The 15,942-nt window shown below is 43.3% G+C and overlaps 1 protein-coding gene across 1 annotated transcript in view; it reads left to right on the plus strand.

The window, feature by feature from the left end:
• The window catches only part of LOC307077753 (proprotein convertase subtilisin/kexin type 5-like), a gene marked incomplete at its 3' end in the record, with an annotated part of 123,938 nt that overhangs the window by 43,142 nt on the left and 64,854 nt on the right, over window positions 1-15,942 (plus strand). The window contains exons 10-11 of the mRNA XM_079739220.1: window positions 2,803-2,906; window positions 3,819-3,936. Coding sequence (XP_079595346.1) covers window positions 2,803-2,906; window positions 3,819-3,936 — 222 coding nt within the window. The remainder of the gene's footprint in view (window positions 1-2,802; window positions 2,907-3,818; window positions 3,937-15,942) is intronic.

Here is a 15,942-nt window from a genome sequence, read left to right on the forward strand (position 1 = left end):
GAAAAAGACCCCAACATAGCCTATTAATACGCCTATTCATTATTTTTCTCACGTGAATAGGGTGAAAATGTTAACATTTAGATATCAACATGACATTTACTGAGTTGATTACTTACATGAACAAAAAATGTATTACAAGGTTTTTGAAATTGTTTAACATGGCGAAAACGGTGCATAATCTAATAATGTATGTGCTAAGTTACATAAATACCAAAACCGATCTAAACATTGGGTATAGCCAGGTGAATTTTATTTTTTTTGTCCAGCCAATAAAATGACTGGATTAAAGTATTATCACACGTTGTCCGGCTAAATCCCTTCATTTCCCTGATTGGCATTTGTAATTCTGCAAATGCAGACCAAGTGAAGGAGGATATGCCTGTGAGAGTATGTTTATAGAAGTCTTTGAGCGATGGGGATGTTATGAGATGGCTGCTGTCATACTGTCATAAACACCAGCAAGGCCCAGCAGTGGAGCAGGGCTATTCTCTGCTGTATGTCAATATGCTGGCTGTATCACAAAGGTCACATGCTCTTTACTCTGTGGGTTGAAGACAACAATACATTATTGTTGTTTTTATATTTGGTTTTAGTTTTTCATTTCCCCAAAATCCCCAGAAACTGTATATGATTTATTTTACTATACAATCTTATCATCATAACGATTTTGATATCCCCAAATCCAAAATGGGCGAGAATTGGGTTACAACTAAAATATGACCTGATAAGGCCTGATCTACTAAGATTATAGATTACATTATCTAAACCCTATCCTGTATGTTACTCATTGTTTTTAACCAGAACCTCATTAACTCTTCTTAGATTTGGCATGTGTGTGTTAAAAAGTGGGGGTTTATGAATGTAAAACAACAATGCTTAAATTAACTGTAAGGTCCGTTGGCATCTCCCCCCCGAAATTCTCTGAAAGTCAAAAATGTCTAATCTTCTTAAGACTATACCATTAAACTCCTTGCCACCAAGGTCAAAATACATGAATAAATCCATTCTCAGCAGGTCCCATGTCCCTGATGAGAAGGGTAGCTAAACAGACCTTCACCACCTCCTTCCAACCTCTCAGATCCCTTTGTTCCTTGTGTTTACACAGGGACCATAGGACGCAGTATCAGGATTACTGCCATGTTATTTCTGCCATCAATGGCTCAGCCCTGTGTGCCTCTATATTAATTAGTATTGGCCTGTTTTATAGGCTGTCCCCAGCCTAGATAACGATGCCAAATTCTATTTTAATTAATGGCCATGAAGCATTCATAGAACCATAATTACACAGGGGAAGATAAGCCTATTAATATTGATCAGATCATGAGTCTATTCAAACTGCTCATGGCATTTTCTCTTCATCTCCTTTTACGAGAGATATCCTCTTTTAAGTGTGTGTGTGTGTTAGGGGTGTAACAGTACACTGAAGTCACGGTTCGGTTCATACCTCGGTTCAGACATCACGGTTCGGTACGAGTTCGGTACAATGAAGGGAAAAGAAAATGCAGAAGGCAATTCTTTTTTATTGTGTCTTGTTTATACGTCTCAGGTTGTACCACCTAGTGTCATACAGTCTCCCCTGAGCTAGCTGCAACAGCCAGAACTGTGTAATCTAAGATGTAAACAATAAACAATAAGTACCCCACATCATCTCCAGACTCAATCTGTAACTTGTAAACAAAATAAGACAGATAAAATCAGTTATAAAACTGAAAATGCATCATGTCTTATTTATGAAAGTGCAAAGTACACAGAATAACAGCCACTACGAGCCAGTGCCCCAATGAGCTTCTCCACAAACGTGCCATTTTTTAGAGGCGGGTCGAGGGTGGGGGTGTGGCCCTGAGCAGCTTGCGTGTGTACAGTGGAGGTATTATAATGGCGAGGCGCATGCGGTTTTTGTCTGTGTTCTGTAAATATTCTAGAACACTCAGGGTGCTCCAGCAGGAGTCCTGGAGCTCTATATCTAAATAATATCATATTATGCATGGATTTCTAGATCATATAATATATATTATCATGGCCAAAGCTGTGTGCGCTTCCAGACGATATTATGAATCTCAAACGACTGCGTCGGGTTCTCCGACGTCTCTGGTTCTTCCACTTCCAAAACAATCTGAAGTAGACTGAACCGCGACATTGAGGAGAACGGGATTGTTGCCTGCGATTATTGATTGCGATTGTCTCCTGCCGGAACCCCGCAGCGGGCAGTGCCGAGGTGGTGGTGCCTCGGAAGCGGGCAGGGGGAAAATCCCTTTCTCCTCCATGTCGCGGTTCATGTACTTCAGGGAGTCAAAGCCAAAGTTCCTTTCCCCCAATTCCTTCTCAACCATGGCTGAGATAACCCCCACTACGAGTCTCATTGTGGAAATACCAGAGACGTCAATGAAACCGACGTGTTATGCGCCATAACACGCTCTGCCACCTAGGCGCTACTCAGGGCTGCAGTTTAGTTGTCCCTGAAGAACTTGCGTTTCTAAGCCAGCCAGAGCATCTGTCTGGCATATGAGATGCAGAGGAGGAAAGGGATTCCCGGGGAAACTTGGTGACCCACTTCTTCTGGCCTTCTCCTTATTTAAATGGATTTGGACATCAAAGGAGACAGACACATGGCAGCCATCCTGTGAGGGATCTCACGTGAGATCTAAGGGAGATGGGTGGGTGCATGGGTGGCTGGCTGGCTGGATGGGTGTGTGGGCATGGCTGTTGAATGTCTCTAATTTTCTCCCAGTTGTCTTGCACCTAGGTTATTATGACGCACACACACACACGTGTTTTTTAAACAGTTGTGTTCCATCTCTGCAGCCCGGTGCTGACTTGGCGGGACGTGCAGCACATTATCGTGAAGACGTCCAGAGCAGGACACCTCAACGCACCTGACTGGAAGACCAATGCAGCTGGTTATAATGGTGAGTACACACAAATAATCTTTTTTTTTACACACAACCGTTTTGAGTTTGTAGATTGCGTTCTCCAGTGTTGCATTGTTTGAGAGATTGTCGCCAGCATAAGATACAATACATATTAGGCACATTTAAGGCTTTACTTGAAGGGCCAGCTTGTTCTAATCTATGGCCAAAACTAAATAACATTCAATCCTTAATAACCTTTTAATCAAATATAATTGTCAACCAGGACCTCAATAAATAAAATACATACTGCCAGCGGCCTGTAAGATTGACCATGTGGTGTTCCTTTGTGTGCGTGTGTGGGTGTGAGACATGCATTGATAATCAATGCTAACAGATGGGGAGGGTGTTTGATAGAGTCTATGTAACGGAGTCAGGTTTATGTATATCCAACTTTAAAAGGCCAATAATTGTACTGTTTGTTCAAGCTTGTTTGAATTGAGTCCTCCAGCTTCCATGTTGCCTTCTTGTTCATTGTGGAGTCTGAGGAGATATGACATCTCCTTCCCATTCAGACAGAATGTGTTTGGCACCGCTGCTCTGCTGGCCAGCTGGCCCAGTTACTAGTTCTGGCCAAGATGAAGTGGTTATAATGTTAACACAAGATTCATGCAGATGTTGTGCAAATGGAGAGCAAGGCCATGCCATCAAATCTATTTAAACATGACCACCTTTTATTCCATCTGGTTTTCAAAACAGTGGCATTATCAGATAAAAATGTTATGGAATCTCCAGTAACAATGGAACTATACTCCATGCACCTCCCAAATACTATATCTATATATTCTATATTACCTGACAACTTCAGAAGTAAGAAAAACTATAGACATTGTTTATCAAAAAACCTGTTCAGTCAATCAGTAAGGATTCTGATTGGCTGTGGTGTTTGACGGACATCCTATCATGTTGCAGTCAGCCACTTGTACGGCTTCGGCCTGATGGACGCAGAGGCCATGGTGAAGGAGGCGGAGCGATGGAAGCAGGTTCCTGCCCAGCACATCTGCGTGGAGAGCGCTGACCGACAGATCAGGTAGAACATGCACATGTCTGTACTCCAATATACACGTACGCTGGGTAGGATTATATAACTAACCACCGGGCCATCTTAGCTAAAAAGGCTGAACTGTTACAGCTCGTATTGCCAGAGGTTGGGATGGAGCTCTCTCCACCTCCCGCTCTAGCTGTAATCATTCCTTCTTCGTCTTTCATCTGATTAGACATAGCAGATTTAGCTGAGTGAGTACAGGGTCTTGTGGAGACCACTCGGGGATGAAGAAACTCGACTCAAAAGAGCTGTGCAAGGAGGACGAGAACAAGAGTAAATAGGGCCCATATAAATATAATCTGTCCACACCAGTGTGTGTTATTTAGACCCCTGTGTGATAGAGTAAAGTTCTGCAAGCTGCACTGATAAGGGCCAGGCATTAGTTCTGCTGTGCTAGTTTGAACCTAAGACCTTACACTCACACACACGCACTCGGGTGAGCAAGAGTCTTTACAGCTTGTTATTGGATATGTGGCAGCCAGTTTGTGTGAATGTCTGCCTCTCTGTCTCTTTGCCCCTCTCTCGGTCACTCTGTCTCTGTCTCCGTCCCTCTCTCCGTCTCTCTCTCTGCCTCTGTCTCTCTGTGTTTGTCTCTGTCCGTCAATTCAATTCAATTCAAAAAAGCTTTATTGGCATGAGAAATATACATTTGCATTGCCAAAGTAGGTAAAATAAAAAGTACAAAGGTCAGGTACATAGTATACTATATAATAAGTATAAAACGTTAAATACCTATACATATCAAATGTTATACTATAAAAGTACTATAAAAAGTAATATGTACGATATTATAAAAATTACAAAAATCACAGTATCTCGTATAAACAGATAAATTAAAGATACACTTTAAATACCCAGTAATAATACACAGTATTTACATTATGGAGGATGTTTGCAACAGTGCAACTATTGTGTGAAGAGTGAGTCCAGGGGGATGAGTCAATGGGGAGTTTGAGGTCCTTCTCTCATCACAACAGGTGACGAATCTCGCTGCTGCGTTCGTACATTGTTGTATTTCTCCCAACAGGTATGGCAGTTTGTGAGCATCTAGAGGGTCTTTGAAGTCCTTGCATGGCTTTGTAATCTTTGGGAAGTGTGTATTCCTGATGTCTTCGTATGACTGGCAGGAAGTCAGGAAGTGCAGTTCTGTTTCTAGTTGGTTGTGTGTGCAGTGGGAGCTGTCTTCTCTTGGGAGCCAGGTCTGTCTGTGGTGTCCCTTCTTGATGGCCAGGCTGTGTTCGCTGAGTATGTATCTGGTCAAGGATTTCCTCCTTTTTGGGTCGGTCACGGTGGTCAGGTATTCTGCCACGGTGTAATCTCTGTTATGGGACAAATAACAGGCCAATTTACACTGGTTTTCGATGGACTCTTTTCAATGTGCCAAATACATTATCCTTTTGTTTTCTTATAATTTGGTTTTGCCTGATGTGTTGGTTGTTGTGTGTTGGACAGAGTCCCAGGACAATCTGGCTAAGGGGACACTTTTCTGGCTCTAACTCTCTGTTGGTAAAAGCCTTGTTGTGGAGTGTGTTGCTGTCGCTTTCCTTAAGGTGGTTATAAAATTTTAGGGCTCTCTTCCGAATTTTTATAACGATTGGATATCGTCCTAATTCTGATCTGCATGCATTATTTGGTGTCTTTCTTTGGACTTTTAGTGTTGATTTGCAGAATTCTGCATGAAGAGTTTTAATTTGATGTTTATCCCATTTTATAAAATCTTGGTTGGTGAGTGGGCCCCAGACTTCATAGCCGTAGAGCGTAATGGGCTCTTTCACTGCGTCAAATATTTTTAGCCAGATCTTAATTGGGATGTCTAGTTTGATATTTCTTTTTATGGCATAAAATGCCAGCCTTGCCTTGTTTCTCAGGTCATTAACAGCTTTGTTGAAATTTCCTGTGGCGTTCATGTTTATGCCAAGGTAGGTATAGTTTTTTGTTTGCTCTAGAGTAACAGTGTCTAGGTGGAATGTGTATTTGTTGAGGCTGGATCTTTTTTCAAATATCATTATTTATGTTTTACTAAGGTTCACTGTCAGGGCCCAGCCTTTAGAGAAGCTGTGCAGAAGATCTAGGTGCTGCTGTAAGCCTTCTTTGGTTGGGGACAGCAGCACCAGGTCATCTACAAACAGCAGACATTTGGTTTTGGTGTCTACCAGTGTTATGCCATGGGCTGCAGACTCTTCTAATGTCCTTGCTAGTTGGTTAATGTATATTTTGAACAGGGTTGGACTCAAGCTGCGTCCCTGTCTCACACCCCGGCTTTGTGGGAAAGAAGTCTGTGTGTTTCTTTCCTATCTTAACTGCACATTTTTTGTTTGTGTACATGAACTTTATGATGTCGTAAGTCTTTCCTCCAACACCACTTTCTATTAATTTAAACAGACCATCATGCCAAATTGAGTCAAAGGCTTTTTTAAGGTCTACAAAGCAGGAGAATAGTTTGCGTTTGTTTTGGTTTATTTGGTGGTCAATGAGGGTGCTTAATGTGACTATATGGTCTTGTAACCCATATGGAATATAGGGCTACTAAACCCTTTATTATTTAAAGATGCAATTGCATGTGTTCTCCAGTAGGGAGCGCTCGACATAATTCCAGTAGCAGGAAATTACACGTGAGCACCCCGTTTCCAGGGGGTCACCTTGAGCTGTAACACTGGACACACGGCAGATATTAAGCACATCAGAGAGTCTCCCGGACCTGAACATTGAAAATAGAGGATAATTACCGTGAATTATATTTCACTTGAAACTCCGGTTGTTTTTTTTGTTTGATCCCAGGAAAATTGAATCTACGATGGCGAGCTTTGTCCAATAGAACTGTGGATGTGTTGGATACGGCGTGGCCAGCCGTGAACACCGCCACAGACGATTGTGAAGATTCATTCATTACAGATAAGACACAACAGATAGATACACACTAACCTACCTGGGTAGTAGTAAGAGAAACTGAAACAGACATATCCGGATATCTCACCCTGAACTAGACATTCCTTGACCGAACAACTCCTTTCCCAAGGAGTAGTAGTTGGTAAGAAGCCGAATTGGTTTTTGCTTATTGCATTAGTGTCAGTCAGGAAGTTAAGTATTCTGCTATTTATAATCATACATAGAATTTTACCAAGGTTGCTGTTGACACAGACCCCTCTGTAGTTATTAGGGTCAAATGTATCTCCACTTTTGTGGATTGCGCTAATCAGCCCTTGGTTCCAAATATTGGGGAAGATCCTGGAGCTGAGAACACTGTTAAGCAGTTTTCGAATTGCCATTTGGAATTTGAGATCTGTATATTTAATAATTTCATTTAGAATACCATCAATGCCACCACATGCCTTTTTTAGTTTTAGAGAACTTTTTTTGTCCTGTAGTTCTTTTAATGTGATTGGAGAGTCTAGTTCAGGGGTCGGCAACTAAGTTTGGCCTCGGGCCAATTTTTTTCCAGCCAAAAGGTGGCGGGCCAGAACATTGTCAAAGGGTAGTTCAAGGAATTGATTAATGAAAGTGCATCTGGAACTGCAACGCAGGCCCGTCAGCTGGCTTAGTCATATGCCTACCAAGCACTAGATACATATAAACAAGCACAGCGATATCATCATGAGCAGTTCTAACTGGAGAGAAAGTGAAGTCAGCGAGCTGCTGATCATGTGAGAGAAGGTGATGCAGTCATATTAAACAAAGACGTTGAAAGATGGTGCGATCTATGAGAGAGATGCAGAGGAACTGTCCTTACTGTGCTTTTGTCGGGATAAAAAACCCTAACCCGTCCCTAACCCAAAAGTGGTCAGCAAAATAAATAATATGTTGGCGTTTTTGCACTTGAAAATAGTTAATCGCGTTTGTAGCCTACACTCGACGTGAACTCATTCTTGCATGTGGAGTGTCTTCATTCATAAAAAAATAAAAACATTCGGGAATATGCAAATTATTCTAAAGAGGTCTAGACTCCGTGCGCAGCCCCGCCTTCTCCAGTGAACCAAGAAAGCCTGCGCCGTGACGAACGGGGGATTTTACCCCCTCGGTTTGAGAAAACTTGAGATAAGACGGTGAAATCGCCGGGCATGCCAAGCCTCGACCGAACCGGCTTGGCACTGTAGAAAGGCCTTATGCTGGAGAAAGGGCAGTAGTGCGCACCTTAAAAAGCAGCTAACCACTCTTAAAACACTTCACACAACACAACACACATACACACCACGGCGGGTGCTGACTGACTGCGCACACATATACACCATGGTGGGTGCTGACTGACTGCGAACACACACAAACCTCCGTTCCTAGCCTACTCACCGTTAGAAGAGCTGTAGGCAAAGTAGCCTCATCAGAAACTCTACTTGCATTAAACAGCAAAGTCTCAGAGTTTGGCGTCTTAAATCTTTTGTGGACTTTCGTCAACAGCTCCTGCCTTTCTCTACGTGCAGTATCACGCAAAAATACGTAATGTCGGGTCGCCATGGTTGTTGTAGGCTATATAGGCCTATAAAGGGGGTTCCATTTAATTGAATATTGCATAGTTTCCAATATCTCCCGCTCAGCCCCTCGCAGCTTACGCGTGACGTGACGAGTGTGTCTCTAACATTCCGGGAGTAGTAGCAGGATTTGATACAATTAAGTTCAGAAATGGTTGTGAAAGAAAAAAAAGTTCACTGTATCCGGACCTTTAAATTTAAGATAACAGATATAGATATTTGATATTCTAAAAAAAACTTCTGAATAATCTGGCTGGCCAGATATTATGTCTTGCGGGACAGTTATGGCCCACGGGCCGCCAGTTGCCGACCCCTTGTCTAGTTAGTTCTGATAATCTTTAATAACTGATTCTAGGTTTTGTTATTTATCTTGTATATGTGTTTGTTCTTTGTACTTTACAATGGGGCCGAAGAGATTGGAGAGGTGGTTTACCCATTAATCTCCATTTTGAATGCTTAATTAGGGGTCCTACGAAATCTGTAGGAACCCTATTGTAATCGTTAGTATTATTATTTTTTTCCTGACAATATCGGCTATATCTCAAAAACTACATGGTCAAAAGTTCTGAAAATTTGCAGGCTTGTAGAACTCGTGAAATAACAAGGATGGGCCAGAATGAACTATAGGTGACGCTATAACAAGCCTTTGTACTCAACAGGCTGATATTTTCACTAGGAAATTGCAATATGTATGAAACTTGTTATACATGCACCATATGTCATGATGAACAACTTTCACGCTGCAACCCATACGGTCAGTCCATTTGGATATAGTGCAGGTACCACAACTTGACCAAACACCCACACATTAACTCCTTTGGTGCCGAAAGGGCTAAAAGCTGCAAACCCGGCACACATGTACCAGGTTACCGTGGAACTATATGGTGTTAAATTCATAGCAATAAGGCTGAAGACGGCAGAGATATACGTTTTAAAGTGAAATACATGCATATCTCCAATGTTTAAACAGCTCTAACATTGCGTTTAATACACGAAGGCTCGGCTGTTGAATATGGCTACAAAGGGTAGATTCCATAGTATACCCATGCCAGAAGTTGTTATCTGAAAATAAAAATTTGATGCATTTGTTTGAAGTTGTCTTTCTGAACCGCGGCCATTCTACAATGCAGGCTGGGCTTTAAAGCAGTACACACCTTATTAAAAAAAATGTCTGTTCGACAGTGGATTTTGACACAGTATGCTTTAGAAACATGGTTGGTGATTGTTTTGATATGTAACCTTATGGTAAAGGGTTAGGCCTTAGGGTTAGGCGTTAGGGTTAGTGTTAGGGTTAGGCCTTAGGGTTAGGGTTAGGACCCCTTCATGGTTGCTTGTAACTATATTTAGGGGTCCTACGAAATCCGTAGGAACCCTATTGTAATCGTTGGTATTATTATTATTATTATAAGGGGTCCTACGAAATCCGTAGGAACCCTGTTGTAATCGTTGGGATTATTAGGGGTCCTACGAAATCCGTAGGAACTCTATTGTATTCGTTAGTATTATTATTATTTTCCTGACAAAATCGGCCATATCTCAAAAACTACATGGTCAAAAGTTAAATGAACTATAGGTGGCGCTATAACACGCCTTTGAAGTGTAACATACTCAAAAGGCTGCCATTTCCACTAGGAAAGTGCAATATGTATGAAACTTGTTATACATGCACCATTAGATGGCTTTTGACACAGTATGCTTTAGAAACATGATTGGTGATTGTTTTGATATGTTAACTTCCGGTAAAGGGTTAGGGTTACGGTGAGGGTTAGGCCTTAGGGTTAAGCCTTAGGGTAAGGGTTAGGGTTAGGCCTTAGGGTAAGGGTTAGGGTTAGGCCTTAGGGTTAGGCGTTAGGATTAGGGTTAGTGTTAGGGTTAAGCTTAGGCCTTAGGGTGTTAAATTCATAGCAATAAGGACAAAGACGGCAGAGATCTACATTTTAAAGTGAAATGCAAGCATATCTCAGATGTTTAAGTCGATATCTGAAAATAAAAATTGGATGCATTTGTTTGAAGTTGTCTTTCTGAACCGAGGCCATTCTACAATGCAGGCTGGGTCTTAAAGCGGTACACACGTAATTAACAAAAAAAGTCAGTTTGACAGTGGATTTTGACTCAATATGCTTTAGAAACATGGTTGGTGATTGTCTTGATATGTTAACTTCTGGTAAAGGGTTAGGTTTAGGCCTTAGGGTTAGGTCTTAGGGTTAGGGTTAGACGTTAGGGTTACTGTTAGTGTTAGGCCTTAGGGTTAGGGTTAGGGTTAGACCAGGGTTAGGGTTAAACCAGGTATAAAAACTGGTTTATGCCTTAAACAAGTTTTTAAGGCATACCAATGCCATGTTACCATACCGACCAAGCTCACCATACCTCCACGTACGGAAGACTTCTATTTCTCAAAATAGAGGGTTAGGGTTAGGCCTTAGGGTTAGGGTTAGGGTTAGACCAGGGTTAGGGTTAAACCAGTTTTTAAGGCATACCAATGCCATGTTACCATACCGACCAAACTTACCATACCTCCATGAACGGAAGACTTCTATTTCTAAAAATATCCGCTAATCTGCCCATGGCAGTCCACAGTCACACTGTAGGTCAAATGGTCATACTGTCGGTCAAATGGTCATACTGTCGGTCAAATGGTCATACGGTCATACTGTTGGTCATACTGTCGGTCATACTGTCGGTTATGCGGTCACAATGTCGGTCATACGGTCATACTGTCGGCCATACGGCCAAACGGTCATAGAGTAGGACCCCTTCATGGTTGCTTGCAGCTATATTTCTTCCCGTTTTTAAGTGTGTTCCAATTTTCCCAGAAATGGTTTGAGTCTATGGATTCCTCAATTTGGTTTATCCGGTTTCTAGCATGTTGGTTCCTTTTTCTCCTTATTGTGGTTCTGTATTGTTTTAAGGTCTCATAATAATGGAGATGGATATTGTTGTTGTCTGAGTCCCTATGTTTCTGATTTGACAGGTTTCTCAATGTTTCGTTAATGTTGTTTTTGTTCTTAGTTCGACTGTTTGAGACCTTCAGGTTTGATTGTAAGGCTGAGATGTCAAATATGTTAAGGCTTTCTACTGCCATGTTGATCCATTTGTTGTTGCAGTGAAAGGTTTTGTCTAGGAAGTTATCTAGAAGTGTCTGAATGTGTTTTTGTTTTATGGTGTTCTGATATGTTTCGACACTGCTCTCCTTCCATCTATAGCATTTGTTTATTGTGTGTAGTTTGTTTGGTTTTAATGCCTCTTGGTTAGGTGCTGGTCTATGTAGATAGGCTGTGATTTTGCTGTGGTCTGATAGTGGTGTTAAGGGGCTGACTTTGAAAGCTCTGAGAGACCCAGGGCTAAGGTCTGTGATAAAATAATCTACAGCACTACTGTCGAGATATGAGCTTTAGGTGTATCTTCCATAGGGGTCTCCGTGGGATTTGCCATGTACAGTCCCTGGGTGTGGCACAGCTGTAACAGTTGTAGTCCATGTTTGTTTGTAGCTTTGTCATAGTTATATCTGGCCGGACACTTTGGGGAGGTGATGGTCCCGTCTCTTGGTAGGTGTTTATCTCCCTGTGTGCTGATGGTGTCAGGCCCCTGTCCCGTCCTGGCGTTGAGGTCACCACAGATTAGAATATGACCATGGGCCTGGAAGAGGTTGATCTCCTCCTCTAGTATAGAGAAGCTTTCCTCATTGTAGTATGGGGATTCTAGTGGTGGGATATATGTTGCACACAGGAGGATATTTTCTTCTGATGCGATAAGTCCCTTGTCTTTCTCTAACCAGATGAAGGATTGCCCTGTTTAGATTAATTTAACAGAGTTGGTGAGTTCGGATTTGTACAAAATTAAAATACCTCCCGATTCTCTTCCTTGTTTCACCCATGGTAGTCTGGTGGATGGTACCACCAGCTCTCTGTAGTTTAGAGGGCAGCCAGTGGGACCATCTCCTCTACACCAGGTCTCTTGGAGGATGACAATGTCTGTGTTTCGGATTTCCTTGATGAAGTCTAGGTTTCTACTTTTCAGACCAAAGGCAGGCCTTGTTTACAAGGACGAAATAGTAAAGGCTTCGTGTTCCATGGTGTCTTGTGTTTGATGGTCGAGTAGTTTAGTTATGGATCAGGAACGTGTAGAGCTCACTGAGAATCCTGTGTATGCTACGGTCTCGGGATGGGCTTTATCCCCTGCTCACAGCCTGGGAGTAGGTTTTAAGTGGGGTAGGCAGAGGGGCCGTCGGCCTTGGCTGGTGGCTCCAGGGTGTGTGAGTGTGGGTGTACGGCTCGTGGTGATGTGGTCTGTGGGGAAGGGGTCTTTTTGGAGTGAGGGGTTCTCCGGGGCGAGGGGGCGGTCTGGATGCAGGGGGGCCTCTCGACGTGGGTCTGGGTGGGATGCCCATGGCTATGCTAGTCCTGTGCGATGTGTTGGGCTGGCAGTTGAGAGCAACGTCCTTTCTTGCTTGCTTCGAAGGTCGTTTGTGCCTGTGTGGATTATGATGTGGCTGGGCGACCCCCGCTTGTCCTCGGTCAGCAACTCCAGTGCATGTTGGGTGTTCCTGCATCTGAGTTTAGCCACTCTGTGTTTGGCGAAGATTTTCTTCTCCTCTATGTACCTCCCATTTGAGTCTATATGCAGCACAATCTGTGGGTTTTGTGTCTCCTCATTGGATGTGGGGGTATCTTCGGGGCATCTGGCAGTAGTGTTGTTTGGGGTAGGTGGGGTGGAAGGCAGCTGGTCTGTCTCTGCTGATGTTTTGGGGCTGTCATCAACCTGTTGCTGGGGCAGGTTCTCCTCAGGGGAGGTGGAGGGCACTCTTACAGGTTGCTTGTTGCAGCTCAGCTTCCTGACTTCCCTCATAAGCTTCTAAACCACCTCATTCAGCTGGCTCGTCTCTGCTCTCCTTGTGTCCTCTTTGTCTTGGAATTCTCTCAGTAGGGTCCAGAGAGCAGACATGTCTCTTTCTCCATTCTTGCTGCGTGTGGTAGGCTGGACTGGTCTGTGCTGATTGGAGGGTGTTAAGCTGTTGCTCAAGCTCAACTTGCCTTATCTCCATCTGGGTGAAGCGATCCCTCATTTCCATGAGTGAGTGGTCCATCAGGTGAGGCTCGTCTGTGGCATCGTTCTGAGTGTGTCCAGGTGGCTTGTGGTGGTGGTGGTGGGGGGAGGGGGGAGGGGGTAGTCACCAGGTTGGGCTTTCTCCTCCTGTGCTCTTTCTTTGATCTTGGAAAAGTTTTGTTCCAGGAGACTGAGGTTTCCCTGAATCAAAATGTGCCTTTCTTGTACAGTTGAACAGGGGTTGGCTCATCATCTGGGTTTATTTTAAGGGTCTATCCTCCGCTAAAGCCCTCTTTCTTAGCGGAGGGATAGTGTGCCATGCCTTGGGATATTCCGTATGGAAAATGAAGTTGCTTGTATTTCCATTCTTAGGGCATTCTGCATACAGTGGCTCTGGGTTGCTTTTGATGAACTCTTCTTTAAATATTTTTCGTGCCGGCTTATTCGTTGCCCTGGTTGGGTACTGTATTTTGATGGCCTCTGTACAGGGGTGTTGGGCAAGAGTAGGGGGGTTTGCACCTTCTGTACTTGTGTGGGGGTTGTTCTTAAATACTGTCTCCATTGTTTCAGTAGAAAGGAATTTCACACCTTTCACACCTCAATGTACCTTTGCAGCCAAGTCGGTGCCAGGTCTACTGTCTTTGTAGCTTGGTATGCAGTACTAAATTAACAAATTTATATAGATTCTTTCAATATATTTAACTTTCTGTTTGGTGAAGTTTCTTCAGACTGTCTAGTACTCACTCCAAATTAACCAGTATTCCCCCTTGTTCGTTTGTTTAGCTTCCAAAGTGGGAAATAATCCTTGAATGTCCGTGAATTAATCCCTGTTGAAGAAGGTCCTTCGGGGTGATTTGTCCAAAGTTAACTATGAAATCCTTGTGTAAGGATGTTTGTTAATGTATGATGAAGGTATGTCTTTCTTTTTGTCTTTGTGAAGGAAAATCCAAATTGTTCCAACTTTAAAAAGTTGTTTCTTCAGTTTTTCTGAAAAATGTTCAGGAGCTCATGGGAAGCATGACCATCTCTCTGTGTCTGTCGGTCGGTCGGTCGGTCGTTGTTGGGGTCTTCCTGCTCCGTCGGCCCTCATTAGGTGGGCCCATTAGAGTCTAGCTGGGGAGTCGAGGGTGTGTACCAAAACACACCCTCCCATGTGCGTGTGAGGATGTGCCTTGTCGGCACATCCTCACACGCACATGGGAGGGTGTGTTTTTCCAGCGTTCCCTCTCGTGTCATTACACATCCAGCTAGCTACATAACTCACAGGCTCCACGTCACGGCTGCGTTACTCATACACCCTCTGGCCGGCCCCTCTTTCTGCAGTGCGTTTGGTAATGTCTGCAATCGCTCGATTCGCTCCCCTTGGAGCGCACACACGACAAACAGGCCGATTTGTGTGCAGGCCGGTCCTAATCGCTGGCTGTATCTACTTCAGTTGTCTTCTCTGCTTGTCTCTGTGTGCATGGTTCAGATGTCTGCTCTGCTGGTCTCTGTGTGCATGGCTAAGATGTCTGCTCTGCTGGTCTCTGTTTGCATGGTTCAGATGTCTGCTCTGCTACTCCCCGTGTCCAAGGTTCAGATGTCTGCGTTATGTTGTCATGGAGCCAGAGCTGTGATGTCAGCCTCAGCCTGTCTAACCACCTCAGACTTTGTCTTTCCTACGCCTGGAAAATAGAAATTGTTCCTGGTATTCCACACTCCTTGCACAAGCTTATAATGTAGTGTTTAGACCTTTGCTTGCTCTGCCATCATCACTGTAAGGTGCAATCATACCAATACTTCAAATAATACTTTTAAGGATTATATGTTCTCATTGATGTTGAATTAAATGTTATTTTGAAGTAGATTATTGTATCAAATGCCAAATTATTTAGCTATTATTTAGATGTGGCTTTTCATGTGTGAGTACCTGGACTGGTAAGGAGTAAAAGGTTGGATGCAATGAGATTACTGGATGATCCCTCTAAAAAAGTATGAAGACATCCTCAAAATCAACTCCTTGGAACTACGTTTTCCAAGAAGAGATCAAAGAACAAGCCTTTTTCTCTTTGCATTGCAGACTATGTAAAATGCTGAGCACTGAGTGTGTGTGATGACCGTGTCATAGTAGAGGGCCATAGTGGCTAATGAACAGCTGAAGAAGGAACGTTTGAAATGGCTTGAGTTATCGAAACAAAGTTGTGCTTGGGCTGCATTGATAGATCTCTGTATTTTATCAGTACACAATCCCGAACAAATGTTAACACCACTGTCATAACCCTTACAACTGTGAGTCTTACGAGCCCTTCTTTCCAACACATGGGCTAGAAGAAAAAACATTATGGCCTTCGTCACTTTCCCCCTCCTCCATTCTGCAAGAAGAGATCATTTTCTGGCTGTGCTTTGAGCTGCAGCCTCAGATCCAGCACTGGAGATTGCTTGGTGTTGACCGAGACCATCACATGATGCGGGGTGGTGTTGACCCTGGTAGAGCACCACATGATGCTGG

Source organism: Pollachius pollachius (genome assembly GCF_949987615.1).
Source record: "Pollachius pollachius genome assembly, chromosome: 1".
NCBI lineage: Eukaryota > Metazoa > Chordata > Actinopteri > Gadiformes > Gadidae > Pollachius > Pollachius pollachius.